The sequence below is a fragment of the Erinaceus europaeus genome, chromosome 1 (genome assembly GCF_950295315.1).
Source record: "Erinaceus europaeus chromosome 1, mEriEur2.1, whole genome shotgun sequence".
In the NCBI taxonomy this organism is placed as follows: domain Eukaryota; kingdom Metazoa; phylum Chordata; class Mammalia; order Eulipotyphla; family Erinaceidae; genus Erinaceus; species Erinaceus europaeus.
In genome coordinates this window covers 123,037,983-123,059,649 of record NC_080162.1, presented here as the reverse complement: position 1 = coordinate 123,059,649, position 21,667 = coordinate 123,037,983, and the positions used below count along the sequence as shown (strand labels likewise).

At 36.2% G+C, this 21,667-nt stretch overlaps 1 protein-coding gene and 1 pseudogene across 5 annotated transcripts in view; one reads left to right on the top strand and one right to left on the bottom strand.

Annotated features, from left to right (window-relative positions):
* Positions 1-21,667, top strand: part of COL14A1 (collagen type XIV alpha 1 chain) — a 243,560-nt gene that overhangs the window by 164,997 nt on the left and 56,896 nt on the right. For all 5 annotated transcript variants that reach the window (XM_060195648.1, XM_060195647.1, XM_060195649.1 and 2 more), the window contains 5 exons: positions 10,976-11,053; positions 14,886-14,972; positions 19,360-19,413; positions 20,303-20,398; positions 21,553-21,606. In XM_060195648.1, coding sequence (XP_060051631.1) covers positions 10,976-11,053; positions 14,886-14,972; positions 19,360-19,413; positions 20,303-20,398; positions 21,553-21,606 — 369 coding nt within the window. The remainder of the gene's footprint in view (positions 1-10,975; positions 11,054-14,885; positions 14,973-19,359; positions 19,414-20,302; positions 20,399-21,552; positions 21,607-21,667) is intronic.
* Positions 20,921-21,039, bottom strand: LOC132542599 (U2 spliceosomal RNA; annotated as a pseudogene).

Below are 21,667 nucleotides of genomic sequence, written 5' to 3'. Positions count from 1 at the left end.
TTGTAGTTTGGGGAAAGTACTGAAAAATGGGATACTAATTTTTTTTCTCTTTCTTTAGAGGAAGGTAGAAGAAAGTAATTTCAACTGTTTTTTGAGTTTTTTTTTTTTTGAGATTTTGAGTTTATTAGTCATTGGGAAAAGGCAAATTGAACTTACACTAAAATACCACTTGATACCTTGCAGAATACAATAAAAATGAAAGACAGTAGCAAGTGTTGGTGAATTTCAAATATTTTTAATGAAAACTATATGTTAGAATATGAAATAAAGGGAGTTGGGCTGTAGCGCAGCGGATTAAGCGCAGGTGGCGCAAAGCACAAGGACCAGCATAAGGGTCCCGGTTCGAACCCCGGCTCCCCACCTGCAGGGGCGTCGCTTCACAGGCGGTGAAGCAGGTCTGCAGGTGTCTATCTTTCTCTCCTCCTCTCTGTCTTCCCCTCCTCTCTCCATTTCTTTCTGTCCTATCCAACAACGACAACAACAATAATAACTACAACAATAAAACAACAAGGTCAACAAAAGGGAATAAATAAATAAAATAAATATTTTTTAAAAAAGAATATGAAATAAAGACCCTTAAAAAGTTTTTTTTCTTTACCAGAACACTTCTCAGTTCTGGCTCTGGGGATTGAAACTGGGACTTTGGAGCCTCAGGCATGAGAGTCTTTTGAATAATCATTATGCTATCTACCCCTGCCCTATAGTTAACTTTACATAAGATTTGATATTTAACGACAATATGATGTTACCTACAGACAAGCCTAGAACATAATAATAAAAGAAATATTTGTAAAATCATAAGTTTATTTTAAAATAAAACATTAACAATTTCATTGCTTTTAAATGAGAAGCTCCAGGGTTTATAATTATTGTAATCATTCCTTTGATTTTAAAAATATTCCTAATCTATATGAACATACCTCAAAATTCTGTAGTATGTACTCCATCTTATTTTTTAACTTTTTAAATTTTATTTCTTTATTGGGGCATTAGTGTTTTATAGGCAACAGTAAATACAGTAGTTTGTACATGAATAACATTTCCCAGGTTTCCACTTTACAATACAAGCCTCACTAGGTCCTCAGCTGTCATGTTCCAGAACATGAGCCCTCCCCCCCACCCACTCCAGAGTCTTTTACTTTGGTGCAATACAGTAAATTTTTTCTCTTTCAAATGTGGAGCTTACCTTTTAATAATCAAAATTTGACTGACTTAGAAATTTTCCTAAGATGATATACATTTTATTACACAACATGGAATTCAATCTTGGGAGTCTTCCAATTGGCAAAGAAGCCCATTCTCTTCACTCACTACCCACACAAAAAGAGAATAGTATACACAAGCTTTTGTTTTAACAACATATATGCACAGTTACTTAGAAACATTCTCTAACTGGAGTTACTATTTAATTAAGCTCAATTATCCAGGAGGGTATTTTATTCTTAGCAACAATTCTATGTATTTCAGTGAACATTTCACTTGTATATAACAGAAAAATCAATTTGATTATGAATCACTGTTCATTGTCCTGCACTTTCATGGATGTTAGGACTAGACAGGTAGGTGGAACTATGGGATTATCTAGCAGTCTTCGGAAACCTTTTTTGGTACTATCTAGGACTTTCATCACCACTCCAGGCCAAATTTTTCAAACAGAAAAAGAGAGAGGAAGGGAGTGAGACACACAATAGCACTGAACTTTGTGTCAGAACAATTGTACTCTCACGTTGTATATAGGGGGCTTAAACCTGACTTCTGCATGTGGCAAAGCTGAAGCCTTCCCAGGTGAGCTATCTTTCTGGCTTATCAGTATTTTTAAGCTGAAGATCACTTTGTACAAATGAAATTTATTTATTTACTCAGTGTTCATCATTGGTATGCTGATCACTTTGTTAAAATACTGAGCTATTTCCTGTGTATGGAAAAATGTACTTGGCATATTTTTTTGTAAGCCAGGGCCTCACGTATGCATGATTCTGCTATTTTCGGACAGACTTCTTCATTCAGAGAGAGACAAAAAAGACCCCATAGCTCCTTAATGCCGTTGTGCTCCCATGGTTTATCTGAGCTTGAACTTAGGCTACACACAGCGCACGACAAGCACCCTTTGGTTATTTCCAAATCTTATCTATTACATCTAGTGTAAGGATCAACATAGATGTGCATTAATCTGTTTAGGTGAATGTTTTTGTGTTCCATGAATAGATACCTCGGAGAAAAGTTCAGGTCTGCTTCTATACTGGTATTTGCATATATTATTGTGGCTTTGCATTTCTCTTGTTTGCCCATCTTGTTCTTGTCTCAATCCTAATTAAAACTGTACATTATGTTAAATGAATAAATAAGATTAAAACAGATTTAAGTCAGTTTAGTACAGAAGACAATGGTGTCAGAGGACCCAGCATTCAATGGTTCTCAAGAGTTTCCTGTAAGACAGCTTTTTGTATCATTTGGTTGGGAAAATAATGGTCTACAGGACACTTGTTGGCACTTAAATACAGTCTCTTATCCTCCCTCAATAAGTATCTGCATATCTTTCTCCTAGAAGGCATTTCTAATTCTACCCCTCTAACTTAACTCTTTCCTTCTACACAGCAGGAGGTAATCCTGAAGTAGTAAAATTATTTACCTTGAGACACTTTGCTACTTCGTAGCATTTCTCATTGTGGCCCAAGGAGTGAGGGATGCATGCTAATTATTTTGATTATGGATGCTTAGCTGTAAATTAACTTTCTGTTTCAAAAAAGTATCTCTATAAGATAATTCTTTTTTAATAGAAATGGGAGAGAGAGAGAGAGAGACTTGTAGCACTGCTCTGCCTTTCATGAACTTTGCCCCTGGAGTTGGGGTCCAGTGTCTTGCAACACCACCTAGCCTTTGTGCAGTTTCTTTTAAAGTACCCCCTCACACACTTTGCTTTGAAAACTATGGATTATAGTGGGCCAGGCGATGAAGCATCCAACTGAATGCACACGTCACCATGTGTATGGATCCAGGTTCAAGTCCTGGGTCCCTACATGAAGAGGAGGGAATTTCCTGAGAAGTGGAGCAGTTTGGGGGCCAAGTGGTGGCACACCCAGTTGAGTGCACATATTACAATGTGCAAGAACTGAGATTCAAGTGCTTGGTCCCCACCCTGCAGAGGCAATGCTTTGTGATTGGTGAAGCAGAGCTGCAGGTGTCTTTTTTTCTCTCTCCCTTTCTATCCCCCCCCCCTCGATTTCTGGCTGTCTCTATCCAATAAATAAAGACAATTAAAAATATTTAAAAGAAGTGAAACAGTGCTGCAGCTGTCTCTCTCTCTTTTTTAAATTATCTTTATTTATTTATTGGATAGAGACAACCAGAAATTGAGAGGGGAAAGGAGTGATAGAGAGGGAGAGACAGATGGACACCTACAGCATTGCTTCACCACTTGGCAAAGCTTCCTCCCCTGCAGGTAAGGATCAGGGGCTTAAACCTGGGTCCTTACACATTGTAATGTGTGCTCACCCAGGTGCACCACCATCTGGCCTCTCTCTCTTCCTCTCCATCACTCCACCTCTCTCTGCTCTATCAAATGAAAGAAGAGAAAAAATGAATTGAATATTTCAATATAATTTAATTTTAAAATCTATCAAAAGTTTTCTTAATTTCAATTATAATAAAAGATGTCTAAAAATGTTTGCCTAATGTTGAGAGTCGTCTTTTCTTAATGTGTGTGATTTAATGTTATAAAGAAATACACCCAGTTCACTTCAAGGAAATTACTTTCATGATAACACGCACAAGAATCTATAAGGCAGAAGAATTAGCAAGCTAACTATGTCTTGTACAGGCAAATTGTTGTGTATAGATAGATGCTTGAAAGGATAAATTAGAGGACTTCTTAACTGAGAAAGAGAACAGTTCTAAGCACATGCAATTTGAGGGCAATTCATTTAAAGATGTCACTAATACATTCTACATTCTAACTTCATTATTTGTAGTTATATATTATTTTCTTGCCTTTTTAAAATGCCTTTATTGGGGAATTAATGTTTTACATTCAACAGTAAATACAATAGTTTGTACATACATAACATTTCCCAGTTTTCCATATAACAATACAACCCCCACTAGGTCTTCTGTCATCCTTTTTGGACCTGTATTCTCCTCCCACCCACCCACCCCAGAGTCATTTACTTTGGTGCAAAATGCCAATTCCAGTATTTTCTTGCCTTTTCATATATTAATATTTCACTTCACTAGCCAGAGTATAAAGCCCTCAAAATAGAAGTCATGTCATGGTTTTTACTTGTAGCTACTTACTTTTATCTCATTTAATAATATTTAACACAGTTATCTAAACAAAATAAGATCTCAGAGTCACTTGACAAATTAAAGGAAATCATGTCTATATGAATTATATCATGGCTTTTCTTATATGTTTATTTTGCATATACTACAGCCCTGTGTGGCATTGCAATAGGTCTGTGATATATATATATATATATGGAATATATATATGTTAGAAATATATATATATTAACATTATATAATGTTAATATATGTATATTCCTAACACACTAATTATAATTTGTATTTCACAGTTACAGTTCTTTTCATTTTACATTTTCTTTGTGACTAACAGTGAGTTACAAGATCATAATATAATTTTTAAATTGTAAAGACAGTAGTTCTACTTTAAATCACACTGCATATAATTATTGTCTTTCAAATATATGACCAACTAGATATCAAGGAATGTATTCCTGAAAGCAGAAGTGCCTATAGGGATCAGGCCTGCCGCCAGTAAATCTCTGCTTTTGTCCATGAAAGAAAAGTAATTAGACAGAGCACCCTCTGTGGTAACTTCTACTCAGTAATAGACAAAGGAGAATTTATAGAAGTCAATAATTAAAGAGTTCTTTGTAGTCTAGTAAGGTTCAAGTCATAGCGTTTGTTAGAATCTAGAAGTCTACAAAGGATACTAAATAGATTTCCAGGCTGCCTACTAATTGAGGAATTTGATGATGTTGAAATAGATATTCATCAGATCTCAAGAATGTGACTTGAAACTACTTTGGTTTTGAGAGTTCTTAATTATTTCAGTGTAGAGTGAGAAAGAAACTTTAGTGTTTAGTTCTCAATTTAGAAATCACAAGTTGCTAACATAAGCTTGATATACAATAGTACTCCAGTACTCAGCTGAAGGTATTATGTCATGTAGACATGTTAGGTCATATCAATGCTCAGTAGCAAATTTAGCGGTGATTCAAAAAATGTCAGATGATGAAAATCTCTAAAGATTCAATCTTTCAAGAAAGTATATTATGTAAAATAGAAGTAGATGAGAGTAAAAAGTTAAACGGATTTATGGATACTGTAGCTACTGTATTGAAATGACTCATATTTATAATAAAAACAGTATGTGTATAGCAGTGGAAGATTTGACAGGCAGCAACTGTCCCTGGTGAGACTAAACTAATAAGCAGACTTCAGTTCGAGCACATGTGCAAAGCTGTTCGACCACATGTGCAAAGAAGATTAACTATAGTCTCCTCTCCAATACTTTTCCTCTTAAGGAGCTTCTTCTTTTTTCAATTTTTTTTTTTATTTATAGAAAGGAAACATTGACAAAACCATAAGATAAGAGGGGTTCAACTCCACACAATTATCACCACCAGATCTCCGTATCCCTAGTAGGTTGGGGCTCTGGGGAAGCAGAGCTCCAGGACACATTGGTGGTGTCATCTGTCTAGGGAATTCTGGTAGATATTTCAAACACTGACAGCCTTGAGAAGAAACGATACTATATCAGGAAAGTACATACTACCTGGGCCATATAATTGCAGAAACTATGTCTTTTTTTTTTAATTAATTTATTGGGGGATTAGTGTTTTACAGTGGACAGTAAATACAATAGTTTGTACATACATAACGTTTCCCAGTTTTCCACATAATAATACAACCCCCACTAGGTCCTCTGCCATCATGTTCCAGGACCTGAACCCTCCCCCCACCCCAGAGTCTTTTACTTTGGTGCAATATACTGACTCCAGTCCAAGTTCTGCTTAGTGATTTCTCTTCTGATCTTGTTTTTCAATTTCTGCTGATGAATAGAAGCTAAGTCTTAATGAAATTTTGAAAAATGAGAAAATGAAATATGTGACTGCATCTGGCTTGCATGGGCTACTTGTGTTCAATTCCAGTGCTTTCTTCAACTAAGTCAAAATATTTAGAATAGATCTTAAGCCAGAGAAGGAAACCTACTCTGGAGCAGTGGCCCACTACTATTGCTAACAATAAGTACAACCTTTCTTAATTTTTACCTCCTAATTTAATTAGCACCATCAGAATTTTCCATAGATACAATAAATCAACTGAGAACACACAAATGCACTAACTTCAATAGCTGACAAGTTCTAACTGCTTAAAATAAACCTTGGTTTTGAGATGGGTTCAATAGACATTATGGACCAAATTAAAAGTAAAAGATAGCCCAAGTCTCCAGGACTCTTTCTCCAACCTTCTTGAGCCATGTCGTTCTCCCTAAATAATTGTGTAAGTTTGAGTGCAGCTTGACTTCAAATTATAAACATGAATTATGCTAGAAAAAGTCAGGACAAAATCTGGTCTGAGTGGAAAGTGGGGCCACAGATGCATTTTAATATCCATTCACAGATCATAGTGACTTAACTGCCAAGAAATATTTCAGTCTTATTTTCATGCTAACATTTGACCCCAAATGGCTTGTCTTTTGTGCTACACCCAGACAAAAATGTTCAATAGTGGAAAATAAGCATATGTAATTGGTTAAGTATTCCCTTAAGAGAGATTATTAATAATGAGAATAGGAGGTATATATATTTCTCTGTCTGCAGAAATCATATATATATATATATATATATCCAGCTAACTGCAGAGGGAAAATGTTTCAAATACAAAACGAGAGTAATGGGATACCTTTTACACTAGTTACTAGAAATAGGATTAATTTTGACCCACATTATCTTTCATTTTCAGGCACTCAAATATCAAATAGTGACATAACATCTGTGCTCTCTAATACCTAATTTTTACAAATACGTTTGTTTGTACCTTTGAAATAAAAAAAAAAATCAGCCCCCAGAAACATGCTTTGGAAAAGAGGCATTTAAATAAAGACTGCAAAATCTAAGCTAGTATGAGTGCAAAGAAAAACACTTGTGAGTAAATTTGTTGTACTCACGGGGGAAAAAAAAAAAAGATTGCTGACTTTATCAAACTTGAAAATAGAAAAGACATCCCACAAGAATTCCTCAAATAATTATACTGGCTCCATTCAGAACTTAGTAAACATTCAAATCTTCCAATAAGTTAAATTAGCTTAAACGTATATGATTAAATCAACAGAGCAGAAGCTTTGTAAGTAGCCAAAGCTTTGTAAGTAGACATACTGATATGGATGATTAGGTACTGAATGTTTATTTGAAAAACTCCAAGAAAACTTAGTGTATACTAGGACCAATGAAAGGCCTTTGCTTTAAGTCTTTCTATTCACCAGAAATATTTTCACACTGAGGACTTTATTCAGAAAGGAAAAATTTATTAGTGAATGAGTGACTTACACATTTCACAAATCTGCCTAATGTTGTCATAAGGGGATCGGTTTAATACATGTGCCCAGACAAGTGGCACTGCAAAGTTAAGCTGTAATGTCTACATTTTAAACATTAAAGATTCCTTTACTGTAGAATAGAAACCACAAGGAAGCTGTGCTATTCCAATACCACCCAGAACTCAGCTTTCAACATATGCTTGAAATACGGAAAACCTTCATCTGAAGTCCTGATCTACAGAAGAGGTTGACATTGCTTTTATTAAAGCTCATAGTGGTGATCTGAGGGTTATATTATCTAAGCAAAGTCCTTAAGGGAGTTCCTGTCACATAATGTCTGTCTTCAAAAACATAGCTGCTGTTATTGTTGATATTTGCTAAGGTATTTTACAATCAAAACCTTACATATACATGATCATAGTATAAACAAACTCCTCTTATATTTCTGCCCTCAGTACTGCATAACTTCCACTTTTATTCTATTTGGTCTCTGTTATATAATTTTGCAGCTTAAAGGATTCAATTATAAGAAAACTGAGTATTACATTGAAATGACATTTATTGTTTATAATAACTATGTTTCCATCACAGTTCTAAATATTTTCATATGCTAAATCATTTCACATTATTTTATTTTCAGTTTTTTTATTATCTTTATTTATTGTATAGAGACAGCTAAAAATCAAGAAGGAAGGGGGATGATAGAGAAGGAAAGTCAGACAGACACCTGAAACACTGCTTTATCACTAATGAAGCTTTTCCCATGCAGGTGGAGAGCAGGGCTTGAACCTGGGTCCTTGCATATTGTAACATGTGCACTCAGCCAGGTGCGCCACCACCCGGCCCCTATTTTATTTTTATACCTACTATTAACTTACTACTGAGTACTATTGCTAGATGAATTTACACATGAAGAAATACGAGATTTCAGTGCATTCATAGTGATTGTGAGTAGAGGATTTTACTCAAGCAAACTAGTTCTGAAAATCTTAATTGGGGGCAGGGGAGATAGCGTAATGGTTATGCTAAAAGACTCTTGTGCCTGAGGCTTTGAATTCCCAGGTTCAATTCCCTGCACTACCATAAACCAGAGCTGGACAGAGCTCTGGTAAAAAAAAAAAATCATCTTAATTGCTCCTTGAGATATTTTTATTATTACTGTTGATAATGAAAATCAGCAGCTGTGTTTTGAAAGTGTGTTCTTGTAAAAACCCAGTTTTTCTAATCCTCCTGGTACTGTTGTACAAATCCAAGTACCATACCTTAAGCAGGAAAAAAAAAAAAAACCCTGGAAAAAAGGGAGCAGAGAGCCATGATTAAATTTCTTGACACAACACAATAGTTGTATACAGGTGATGCTTTGATATGTGAAGGGGCATTCAAAATTTAGGAGTTAGTTTATTAAATTTGCAAAAGTCCCTTGAAGATGGATTTTTGCAGCAAGTCACAGTTCTTGAATACAAAGAGAAAAACCTGATGTCATTCTCTTTGCTGTTAGATGTCACACACCTTGCAGTGATGCCGTTTGCATCCTTAGCAGCCTGTGCCAGTAGTAACATTCACCTGGGAAGTCTCAGAAATGAGTAATATTCCATGAGGACAAAGTCATCAAGAGTTATGAATCTAGGGGGCTGGGTGGTAGCACAGCAGGTTAAGTGCAAGGACTGGCCTAAGGTTCCCAGTTTAAGCCCCTGGATACCCACATCTGCACGGGGGTTGCTTCACAAGAGGTGAAGCAGGTCTCCAGGTGTCTATCTTTCTCTCCCCCTCTCTGTCTTCCCCTCCTCTCTCCATTTCTTTTTTTCCTATCCAACAACAACAAGGGCAACAAAAATGGGAAAAAATGGCTTCCAGAAGCAGTGGATTCGTAGTGCAGGTACCGAGCCCTCACGATAACACTGGAGGCAGAAAAAAGAAAGTTATAAATCCTACTAAATAAAACCACTTGATAATGAAAGGTTGCAGATTTTAAATGATACATTTATCCTCCTCACAGGTCTGTACTTAATTGGTCATATTTTTGATATTTGAAAATGGCATGGGGAAAAAATAGAAAAAATATAAAACTGATCAGATTAGATCATGAAGCTAGTGCTTGCCCTGAATAACACTATAATGGTGTTTCTATGTGCTATAAAAGATACCTTAAGTCAGCAAATGCTGGAGAGGTTGTGGGGTCAAAGGAACCCTGCTGCACTGCTGGTGGGAACGTAAATTGGTCCAACCTCTGTGGAGAACAGTCTGGAGAACTCTCTGAAGGCTAGAAATGGACCTACCCTATGATCCTGCAATTACTCTCCTGGGGATATATCCTAAGGAACCCAACACACCCATCCAAAAACATCTGTCTACACATATGTCCTTAGCAACACAATTTGTAATAGTCAAAACCTGGAAGCAACCCAGGTGTCCAACAACAGATGAGTGGCTGAGCCAGTTGTGGTATATATACACAATGGAATACTACTCAGCTATTAAAAAGGGTGACTTCACCGTTTTCAGCTCATCTTGGATGGACTTTGAAAAAATCATGTTAAGTGAAATAAGTCAGAAACAGAAGTATGAATATGGGATGCTCTCACTCTCAGGCAGAAGTTGAACAACAACACAAATAGTTGTATTTGTGTTTGCAGAAGAGCAAACACAAATAGAACATGAACTGGAATTGGCATATTGCACCAAAGTAAAAGACTCTGAGGTGGATGGGGGGGGGACAATACAGATCCAAGAAGGATGACAGAGGACCTAGTGGGGGTTGTATTGTTATATGGAAAACTGAGAAATGATATGCATGTACAAATTATTTTATTTACTGTTGAATGTAAAATATTAATTTCCCATTAAAGAAATTAAAAAAGATACATTGAGTTACTGCCAACATTCATGAGTAGAACAAGACTACGTAATTACTTAGAAAATTATCAATAGTTTCAGTGAAAATACATAGAGCACCAATTCTCACAATACCATATGTGAATCTGTCATGACTCTTACCATATTGTAAATAACATTTTTATACCTCTATCAAAATCTTGGAAAATTATTTCAGTAGAGAACTGTAATTTTTATTAAGAACTTTATATGCTAAAGTTCTGCATAATGTTGTAGTAGTATAGGAAAATTGTCAACGTAAACTCCAGTTTACTGCTAAAACTACAAAGAGGGGAGGGAGAGTTGTGATAAAAAAGGGAGTTTGGATGGTGGATGGAGTGAATGAATGCAAAAACCTTTTGTCATTGTTTGTCTGAGATGTAAAATTAGCATCACAATATTGAATTTGTTTGCTTATTATAGTGTTAGGTTATAAATGCATTCATTTTCTATCATATAATGTATAATATGGAGTCATTATAATTATAAGCATACTGTATATGGATATCCTTTGTTGAATACCAATTTCATTTTAAATTGCAGTTCCAGTTACAGATGTTTGACATTGTTTGTTCCACATCATGGGCCTACAAAGACAAATGCTGTGAACTTCCAGGCCTGGTAAGATGTTTTCATTCATTTGATGGTCTGTTATGAATTAAGATTTTCTGAAATTCTATATCATTCTCCCTGAATGTAAACTGTTCTTTCTCAACAGTTTTTCAGATAGTTTTTGATAGTAGGGATGAAAATTAGAGAAATTTGAAGAAAGAGGACAAATTGGTGTACACCTTGGGAACTGCACAACACCAAGGAGTAAGCATTACACAGAATCCAGAAGTTCCCTGATTTCCTGGTTCATGAATCCTTTAGATCTCAATAAATTTGTTATTACATCTCTATGCCAAGAAAGAAAAAAGTACTGGGCAATTACATTTATGAAAGTAGTTAAACCTAAACATCTCATTAAATGTTAATGTAACTATTAGAAAAAAACAATACACATAACTTGAAAGAAAAGTTTGTTTTTAAATAACCCAATTCCTTAGGCTAGTAGCAATAAACACACAATAGACTGAGTGCCTATTGGAAATGCACATTTTTCTCAGACTTTGGAATCTGATTAGACATCCTGCTATCATTCTTCTTCCACGGTGACTTTCTCCATGGAGCTTGTTTTCCATTATAGCAACTGCCAAAAAGGCCAGATGTGCAAATATATGACATTATTTAAAAATGTATTTCAAAATCTGATGTTAAAATTGTAAACTACTTTGAGTGAGTTATTCATATAAAGTCCAGTCGGTGCCAAATAATGTTGCTGCTCAACTTTAAAAAAAAGAATTTATAGTGCCCCTATTTGGCTATATTGTGTCAGGGCATGTTAGCATACAATTATAGAATTGTAGTCATTACTTGTGCTATGTTACCGGAAACCCAAACTTTAAAAAAAAAATTTTCTTATTTACTATTGGATAGAGACAGAGAGAAATTGAGAGGGGAGGGGGAGATAGAGAAGGAGAGAGACAGACACCTGCAGCCCTGCTTCACCACTTGTGAAGCACCCCCCCCACAAGTAGGTATCAGGGGTTTGAACCAAGTCCTTGCACACTGTAGTGTGTGCACTTAACCAGATGGCCATCTGCCCCCACAAAACTTTTTTTCATTAGTAATGCCAAATGCCATTCAAGGAGAAAAAACTGCCACCAGGGTTATTACTAGGATTGTGTCTACATGACTCCACCATTCAGTGATCTTTTTTTCTTCCCTTTTTTTTATGGGGAGGGGGATTAATGGTTTACAGTACATACAGTTATTAATACATGTGAAAATTTTCTGGTTTTTGCAAAGTACTCTCACTTCTAGCCTAGGTTCTCCTATTCCACTATCATGAGCCAGGATGTGAAAGCACACTCCCTCACCCCCTCAGAGTCCTTTCTTTCTTTCTTTCTTTCTTTCTTTCTTTCTTTCTTTCTTTCTTTCTTTCTTTCCTTCCTTCCTTCCTTCCTTCCTTTCTTTCTTTCTTTCTTTCTTTTGGTACAATACACCAAACCCAGTCCCAAGTTCTACTGTGTGTTTCCTCCCCTCCCCCCTTTTTTTTCTTATTTCTCAACTTCTGTTCATGAGCGAAATCATCCCATAGTCATCCTTCTCTTTCTGGCTTTATCCCACTCAACATGATTTTTTTCAAACTCCATTCAAGCTGAGGTAAAGACGGTGAATTCATTATTCTTAGTAGCTCAGTTGTATTCCATTCTGTATATATACAACTTTCTCAGTCACTCATCTGTTGTTGGACACCTAGCTTATTTTCAGGTTTTTGGCTATTAGATGTTGTGCTGCTATGAACATAGGTATGTTTGGTTCCTTAGGATATATCCTCAGGAGAGGAATTGCAGGGTCATAGAGGGTAGGCCCACTTCTAGCCTTCTAAAAGTTCTCCAGACTGCTCTCCATAGGAGTTGAACCAATTTACATTCCCACGAGCAGTGCAGGAGGGTTCCTTTGTCCCCACAACCTCTCCAGCACTTATTGTTACTGATATATGACATCTTCATAAGAGTGAAGTATCTCATTATTGTCTTTATTTGCATTTCTCTGACAATAAGTGACTTGGAGAATTTTTCATATGTTCTTTGGCCTTTTGAGTCTCTTCTGTGGTAAATATTCTGTTCACATTCTCTTCCCACTTTTGAATAGAGCTTTTTGTGGGGTTTTTGTTGTTGTTGTTGTTGTTACTGAGTTTGGTGAGCTCTTTACATGTTTTGGCCATTAGCCTCCTGTCTGATGTATGGAATGTAAAGATCTTCTCCCATTCTGTGGGAGGTCTGTTTGTTTGGATGGTAGTTTCTTTTGCTGTGCAGAAGCTTTTTTTTAATTTTTTATTTATAAAGAAGAAACATTGACAAGGCCATAGGATAAAAGGGGTACAGCTTTGCACAATTCCCACTACCAGACCTCCGTATACCAACCCCTCCCCTGATAGCTTCCCTACTCTTTAACCCTCTGGGAGTATGGACCCAAGGTCATTCTGGGATGCAGAAGGTTGAAGGTCTGGCTTCTGTGATTGCTTCCCCGCTGAACATGGGTGTTGACAGGTTGATCCATACTCCCATCCTGTCTCTCTCTTTCCCTAGTGGGGAAGGGCTCTGGGGAAGCAGAGCTCTAAGGCACATTGGTGGGGTTGTATGTCCAAGGAAGTCTGGTCACATCTGTGCAGAAGCTTTTTAATTTGATGTAGTCCAAATTGGCTTATGTTTGTTTTTGTCTTCCTTGAAATTGGACTTGTGTCATTGACGATGCCTATAAAACTTAGATGGAAAAGAGTGCTGCCAGTATTTTCTCTAAGTATTTGATAGTTTCTGGTCTAAAAATCTTAAGTCCTTGATCCACTTGAAGTTTACTCTTTTGTGTGATGAAATGTAGTGGTTCAGTTTCCTTCTTCTGAGCATGTTTCTTTCTTTGTGATAGAGGATGAGATAGAGAGAGAGATGACAGATCTATAGAGAGATATTTTCAGCACTGCTCCACTCCTGATCTCCCCTGTAGGAGTGAGATCCAGGGGCTGGGAGTCAGGTTCTTGCAATGTGTGCTCTAGTGGTTTAGCCACCACCTGGACCCTCATACCTTAGAATTCTTAAGTTCAGTCAACTGAATGAATGAATCCTGTCATGGTTGGATAGTAATCATGTTTGAACAGCTAAACCTGGCAGATGGGAATGTACTATTAAAGTACTAAGAGAGTTTGCTTTTTAAGACCTTTCACAAGGCACATCATCTATTATGGATGGTAAATGCATGATGCCTATGAATTAAAGGCAGCTACACTCACCACTCTTCCACCAGTGCCTGCTAAAGTAACTACTTATGATGAAGTAATTTACTCTTTCCTCATCAAAAATAAATTTCCAGTAAATTCTGGTGAGGAATTAAATCAGAGACACAAATGTTACATTAATCAGATCTGTCTCTATCCAATAAATAAATAAATACAATAAAAAACTAAAAAAGAAACTTCTTGAAACCTTAATTCACAGTGTATTATTACCTCAACCAACTTTAATATCTGTGAGTCTTTTACACGCACTTCTAAATTTATTTCTTCTTCATGAACCTTAGTTCGTTTTAACAGCCTTGAGAATGGTTATCTCACTAACAAAAACATTTCTTCTTTACTTTTATTATTGATTTAATAATGGTTTACAAGATTATAATATTATAGGGTATGATTCCACACCACATCCACCACCAAAGTTCAGCCTCCTGTCAGTCTCCTCTCCCCTTCCCACCCAAAGATAACCTGCAGAGTGTTTTTGTGGTCAGGAGAAAATACACTTCCTTTTAATACCAGTCCTCACTGAAAAAAAAAAAAATGTAAGTATTTTAAGTCAAGATGTTTTCTTTGAGTCCACAGATTGCCTCAGTACATCTATGTTCTTTTATTTCTCCTCAGAGGGATGAAGAAACCTGTCCAGAGCTTCCACATTCCTGTTCCTGTTCTGAAACCAGTAAAGGGGTTTTGGGACCAGCAGGCCCACCAGTAAGTATAACCTAATTCAGCCTTAAGTGTTCTTTTGTGGCACTTCAAGTTAATCAGTTAATGTGTTTTTAATATACGCTGATCACTGTAGAGAAAGAACACTTATTCACTTCATCCTAAAATTAATCTGAGACAGAAAATTGCCTTAAAGATATTGTTTGTGGTTGACCACACATGTTATAATGCTCAAGGACCCAGGTTCAAGCCCACTGTCCTCACCGGGCAGGGGGGAAAGCTTTGTGAGTGGTGAAGCAGGGTTGCAGGTGTCTCTTTGTCTCTCAATTTTGTCTCTCCCTTCCCTCTCAATTTCTAGCTGTCTCTATCCAGTAAATAAGTACAGATAAAATAGTTATTAAAAAGGTGACTGAAGATGTGCAATGAACAGAAAGAGAGAGAGAGAGAGAGAGAGAGAGGGGGATCTTATAGGAGATATTTTTTGGTTTTTTTGCCAATAGGGTTATCACTGACACTTAGGGCCCGAATGAGGACTCCACTGCTCCCGGTGGACATTATTTTTTTCTGTTTTGTTTTTGTTTCTAATAGCCACAGAGGGAAATGGAGAGGAAGGGTAGGGGTAGATAGAGTAATGGTTATGCAAAGAGTCTTTCATGCCTGAGGCTATAAAGTCCTAGGTTCAATACCCCACATTACCATAAGCCAGAGCTGAGCAGTGCTGTGGTTAAAAGAAAAAGAAATGGAGGAGAGGCTGAGGGAGAGAGAGGAAGAGAATGAGCATCATATTATTTGGCAATTGGATTAATTTTGAAATATCCCTTTGTTAGGATTTGCTGTATCATACACAACATCACCATAATTTATGTCCTTCGATATTATTTGTATATAGGTGTGCCACCAGTTGCTTCTATTCTCCCTGGTCTAAGCTTTTAAGAGAATCAACATATTAAAGACTAAGCCTATGGTCTGTACATTAAGAAGTTTGAGACATTCAATCAATTTTCCCCTCTCATATTAATTAAATAGTGATTTATATGACTACTAATTAATAGGAGTGTACATAAACACCATTCCTACCAGTAAAAGACTGTGTCCCATCCCACCCCCACCCCCCCACCCCCCAACCCCCGACCTCCACCCCATGAAGTCAAACATACACCCTCACCTTTAACCCAGGGTTTTTACTTTGGTGCCCTACTCCAAATGTTAATAGAATAATATATTCTATTAACATTGATCAACTTTTTATTTTGACAGAAGACCCTCAGAGCTCTCGTTCTCTCTCTCTTTTTTTAATTTTATCTTCATTTATTGGATATAGGCAATCAGAAATTGAGAGGGAAATGGGATATAGAGGAGAGAGACAGAGAGACACCTGTAGCACTGCTTCACTACTCATGAAGCTTTTCCCCTGCAGGTGGGTGCCAGGGGTTCAAACCCAGGTCCTTGTGCACTGTAACATGTGTGTTCAACCAGGTGTGCCACCACCCAGCCCAATTTTTTTTTGTCTTTAAAAGGATAGACGTTTACATCCACAAAAATTTGTTAATCTCTCTCGTGATCATTGTTGAGGGTCAGAAATAAGTAATGTATTTCTCCTGAATTTCAGACATAGTGCCAATGGCTCAAATATCTGTGAGTTAGTCAGGTTTGATTTTTGAAAGTCAGTTAAAAACAATTATTTGAGCTATATAAACAAAATTAAAGAATGGTATCAGGGGCAGGAATAGATAACATCATAGTTATGCAAAAAGACTCTCATGCCTGAGGCTCCAAAGTCCCAGATTCAACCCTCCTCACCACCATAAGCCAAAGCTGATAATAAAGTAGGACAAGTAAAATGAAGGTAGTAAATATATATATATATAGGCTAACCAACCTATAGAGTCTTTCATTCCTGAGGAAAGGAATTGAATTGTATATAATAGCTTAAAGAAATAATATCCAAATAAATATGTGAAATTTCTGCACGCCAGTGTTAAAAGATAAGACATTGTGAAAAATTCTCAGTTACAGTAGTTGCCAGGAGAAAAAATAAGAGTAAGATACTGTTTTTTAACAATCATGTTGGTAAAGATTTAACATTTGGCATTACTAAGAATTGGGTAAAGTTCAAAGAAAGAAGAACCTTCTTATATTCTTGGCAGGTGAATAAACTAGCACAGCTCTTTTAGAACTCAGGTTGACAATATGTCTATCTTTCCATCAGATTTCACTTATATTATGTCCACCTGTTGATATTGTAAACATTAATGTTTCTATTTAAGAGATATATAAGAATTTCAGTTATAGTATTCAAACACCTCCCCCCCCCGCCTCTCCATACACACACATACATGTACCAGAAAACCACTACATGTTAGGAAGATTGGAAGACTAGCTAAACAAATTGTTATTTGTCTATACCATGTACAACCATTTGAGTCATTAAGAATAATGCACCTCTACATTTGTCAAAACCCATAGAATGTATGGGTTGAATGCATATGAATCCAACAGTGAATTCTAACGTCACTTATGGACCCTGGGTAATAATGACACATCAGTGTAGCTCCATGATTTATAAGCAAATGCACCACTCTGATGGAAGGTTTGGAAAATGGTCTTGCATGAGTAGGGGTAGAAAGTTTATGAAAAATATACAACTTCTGATCAGCTTTTAATGTATTAAATCTTCTCTATAATAAAGTTTATAATTCAAAAAAAAGAATAGTGAGTGATATGTGATGTGTGAAATCTATAAAGAATATTAAAAAAAAAAACTCAGAATTTAGCTGTCTCCCATCTTGGGTCAGCACACTTCAACCCCTTTAGAGCCTATTTCTTTTAATTTACTAATTTGTGCTTTCATTTCCACAAATAAACTCTTCTTATTTACAAAAAAAAAAAAAAAAAAAAAAACCTCGGAACTTAAGAGTAGTGAGCCTGCTCTCCTAGAACATCTAAAGCATGTGCAGTATTAAAAACCAACATTAACACAACTCACAGTCAGAGGTATGTAAACATGTAACATCACATATTCAAAATCTCTACATCAAATAATGCCACAGACTTCTGTCAGCAAAATTTCTCATACATAGACATACATATGCATCCAGTGCAGTTTTATGATTGTATTAAGCTATCTGGAAGATAATCAACCAACTACTAATGGAAAAGCATTGACTTTTTTCCTTTATTGAAATTTTTAAAAATTATTTTTTATTTATAAAATTGAAATATTGAGGGAGTCGGGCGGTAGCGCAGCGGGTTAAGCGCAGGTGGCGCTAAGCACAAGGACCAGTGGAAGGATCCCGGTTCGAGCCCCCGGCTCCCCACCCGCAGGGGAGTCACTTCACAGGCGGTGAAGCAGGTTTGCAGGTGTCTGTCTTTCTCTCCCCCTCTCTGTCTTCCCCTCCTCTCTCCATTTCTCTCTGTCCTATCCAACAACAATGACATCAGTAATAACTACAACAATAAAAAAAAAAAACAAGGGCAACAAAAGGAATAAATAAATAAATTAATTAATTTTAAAAAATTTTAAAAATTGAAATATTGACAAGACCATAGGATAAAAGGGGTACAATTCCACATGATTCCCAGCACCAGAACTCTGTATCCCTTCCCCTCCCTTGAAAGTTTTCCTATTCTTTATCCCTCTGGATCCAGGGTCATTGTGGAGTGCAGAAGGTGGAAGGTCTGGCTTCTATAATACTTCCCAGCTGAACATGGGTGTTGGCAGGTCAATCCATTAATTTTTAAGTGGTCCCAGCAAGCTGGAAGGAATATCAAAGATTGCCTGGCCCAGCTGTCTCCCTAGTGATGAAAGTCTTCCACTAATGGAAGACAAAAAGATTGTTGGTAGTTGTGAACATAACAGGAAAATAAATGGGTATCAAATACCAGAAAAGCTACTCCATTGTCAATGATCTTTTACTTTTTCTGTTCAGTTGAAAGAGATAACTTCAGGACTGTCAAAACTAAGACCCCTCTGAGACTTACTCATCTACCTTTTTAACAAAGAGCAAATTCATGGTTCAAATTTCAACAGAGACAAAAATTAACTAAATTCAATAACATTTTATAATATATGTGTGTGTGTTTTAAGGTCATCTTCCATTACTAATAAGTAATAGATTTTCCAATTTACTGTAGTGCTACAATATATCTGATTTAAAAGTAGATTTATTTATGTGAAACAATGAGGAATGTTTTAAAAGTACATATCTGTGTGCATATATGTGAAGAAGATATATATATATATACTTATACTATTAAACAAAATGAGTGAAATAACATTGTTTTAAGAGTTGTCTTTGTATTAGGTGGTGGGAATTGTGTGGAGTTGTACCCCTTCTACCCTATGGTTTTGTTAATTTATCTTTTCTTAAATAAAAAATAAATTTTAAAAAAAGAGTTGTCTTTGTGCTAATATTTAGCATCTGTTTGTCAGGGTGGTCCAGGACTCCGGGGACCGAAGGGCCAACAAGGTGAACAGGGTCCAAAGGTAATGTCATTTTGGAATTAAATGCTATATAAAGCTCCTTACATTTTTATGAAAATTGAGCCTAAGGTCATTCTTCTTATTTCTAAGTGCTTTCTCATCAAAAAGAATGTTTAGAATTAAAGAATGATTTCTGAATCAGAAATACTTTTTCAATACTCAAAACTGTTGAATGTCCAAATGCAGGTTTTTTTGTTTTTTTTTCCCCCTGTGTCGTCTTTTCTTTCTGTCTTCAACAAAGACTGTATCTTGGGGCTTTAGAGTAACTAAAATTATATCACTCAAGTGATATAATTTTAATTACCACAAGAAAGTTCACAATGTAGTAGTAGAAGTTGTTAAGGGGGAAAGAAATAAAATAATATGGATCCGAGAGGAGGTCAATCAGTGGACACTGTAGAGGCATAGAATGATAACTGGATCACGTAGGAATGAAAGAGAGACGAGTTGTTAAATTCTCAGAAAATACAGAGGCGTCTTCCTGAGGTAGACATTGACAGTATGAAGAAAGATGGAAAAGATACAGCTTTACTGGGTGGAATGAAACTTTCACATACCAGCAGGGTGGTCTTCAAGCACTTAGAACTCTTGGTTATAGAACCTGGGGGGTCCAGTTACTCATAATTGGCACGGTTTCTTATTTACGTAGGGTAAAAAAATATATTAAGTTCCAGCAACTCCGGTGTGTTTACTCTTGATTAACTGAGGCCATTTTGCCTAGAATGTGAATCATCAAAGTTAAACTTAGTTCTTATGACAAAACACTGTGTATGTTTAGTGTTTTAGAAAACATTTAAGGAAATAAATTACAAGTGCCCTAAGGAGAAATATCTTTTGGGCAATCACTATGCAGTCTAATTTATTTCTAGAAGACTTCCTTTTCTCTTTCCAGGGACCAGAAGGCCCTCGTGGTGCAATAGGTTCTCCAGGACCTCAAGGTCCTCCTGGGCCCCAAGGGCCAAGTGGACTATCTATTCAAGGAATGCCAGTGAGTTGACTGTAAACATTCATATGAGTTCTAGTGTTATCACTGAGTTGTAAATAAGGAGCCTTAGTCTCCTGTGCCTTAACAATAAGCTTCTATCTCTGCCAATCTAAAAACAAGAACTGAGAAATGAAAGAAGCTGCTTAGGGTTCATCTACTAGCCAAAGTTTTGTTTACTCATGGGAGTCTTCCAGATACATGCCTGGGATGTAGGTATTTACACAAGCATTTTGTATATAGAAGAAAAACAGGGCTTGACATGTATGGCCCTTTTTCTTAGTTGAGTAAGTCCTTAATAGATATGATAATATCTAGAAAGTAATCAATGTTACACAAATGAGTCATAGTTATGATCATTATCTTAAACTTAAATGAAAATATATTGCACTGAGTATATGCTTTACAGTGTAGACAGTCTACTTTAGAACAGCTGCATTTCTTTGTAAAAATCTATCATTGAATACAGATACAATTCCACTATTTCCATTAAATCTTACTATGGGGATCTATATTTAATGAATAAAATTAAGCTCTGTTTAAATTAATATTTGAAGCAAACAAATTCTTTTCACCTTGTTTTAAACTTATTAAGCTGATAAGAACAGATACTACACTTGATCTTAGCCAAAAGGCCGAGAAGCAATGTGTTTTAAACTTATGACTAGCTTCTCCCTAGCCAAGAAGTTTCCCATTTCAGAGTTGTTTTCACATTTGAGGAAATAGTGATATACCAGTGTACAAAATTACTGCTACTATTATGAATCTTTTGTCAGGCCTTGCTATGTGTGCAATTTTGTGTTGATGTGTCTATTCTCCTAAATTTCTAGCCCAAATGAAATAAATCTTTGTAGATAGAAACTTTAAACCTCAATTACAGTGATATTAAAATAGTTAAGACTCCCCCTAATTCTTTGTTTTATGGACTTACTACATCTTGCTATATATATTATATACAGGATAAACTGTGTTTAAACTATTCTGACATGTAAACATTCTACTCCATAGGAAAGCTGATATAAGTGGCATGACATGTAAGAGGTGAAATATGCTGTCTAGGAATGGTAGCACAAAGAATTTTATGTTTAAAATATTAGAAAAGTAGGGTTTGGGTCAGAGACATTACCTATGTGAGATTAACTGTACTTTTGCATATTCAGGGGATGCCAGGTAAAAAAGGAGATAAAGGAGAGACTGGTCTTCCTGGTCCACAGGTATATATATATATTTTTAACCCATTACCCTCAGCTTTCCCAAGAAATGAACATGTGCAGC